This window comes from Dinoponera quadriceps, unplaced genomic scaffold (genome assembly GCF_001313825.1).
Source record: "Dinoponera quadriceps isolate SergipeBrazil2010 unplaced genomic scaffold, ASM131382v1 scaffold9161, whole genome shotgun sequence".
Lineage (NCBI taxonomy): Eukaryota > Metazoa > Arthropoda > Insecta > Hymenoptera > Formicidae > Dinoponera > Dinoponera quadriceps.
Window position 1 is genome coordinate 1 of NW_014562948.1, and position 1,047 is coordinate 1,047.

At 42.7% G+C, this 1,047-nt stretch overlaps 1 protein-coding gene across 1 annotated transcript; it reads left to right on the forward strand.

Annotated features, from left to right (window-relative positions):
- Positions 1 to 184: 184 nt before the first annotated feature.
- LOC106751178 (fatty acid synthase-like) lies at positions 185 to 903 on the forward strand (the record flags this gene model as incomplete). Its single annotated transcript, XM_014632006.1, has 2 exons — positions 185 to 344; positions 445 to 903. Coding segments are annotated over 2 exons (619 nt in total), but the record flags the coding sequence as incomplete, so codon positions are not given.
- Between the last annotated feature and the right edge of the window lie 144 nt (positions 904 to 1,047).

Consider the following 1,047-nt stretch of genomic DNA (forward strand, 5'->3'; position numbering starts at 1 on the left):
GGAAAGGTAAGTTCTCACACACAGGAGAGAAAGCGTTATCTTCGGCGCTCATGCGAAATTCGAGGACTGCTGTTCTTATTTTCAGGTACTGATAAAAATATATAATGAAAATGAAAAATTGGATCATTCAATTCTCGCTCACCCCCGATTTTTCTGAGAAAAGCACAAATCTTACGTTATTTAGGGCGGTCTAGGTGGCTTCGGGTTGGAATTAGCAGACTGGCTGATTCTTCGGGGCGCCCGAAATTTACTGCTGATTTCGCGAACCGGAATACAAAACGGCTATCAGCGTTCGAGGGTGGAATTATGGAAGTCCTACGCGGTAAATATTCAAATCATTGCAGGTTCTGATGCGTCCGATCTTAAGGATTGTGCGGTTATTTTGAAATTCGCTGCGGAACTGAGACCCGTGGACGCTATGTTCAACCTCGCGCTTGTACTCAGAGATTCTATCTACAAGAACCAAACCGCAGAAGCTTTCGAGGAGTCATTCAAGCCGAAGGCAATGGCCNAAGCTCTCGAGGAAGATATGCCCCGATCTCCCACATTTCGTCGTTTTCTTGTCCGTCTCATGCGGCCGAGGAAACGCTGGGCAAACTAATTATGGAATGGCTAATTCAATCATGGAGAGAATAAGCGAGACAAGAGTACAAGACGGATTACCCGGATTGGCTATACAATGGGGAGCGGTGGGTGATTTTGGACACTTTGCTGACATGCAAGAGGACAGTAAGGAACTTATCATCGGCGGTACACTGCAGCAAAGAATACAGTCTTGTCTTGATTCACTGGACGCTTTTCTGATGCTGGGTCGACCGATCGTTTGCAGTATGGTTGTTGCTGAAAAGCACGCGGGCTTTGGCAGAATTATAGATGTTGAGGAGGCTGTAGCGAACATCATGGGTATAGTTTTTTCATGTTTAAAATAAAGTAACTAAGCGTGTATATTTATATTATTTTATGTATATATCTTTTTATTTCAACCTATTTTACAAAAACTTACAAAAATATGAGCAATTATTTTCTCGTTTCTGATGTGATTATATA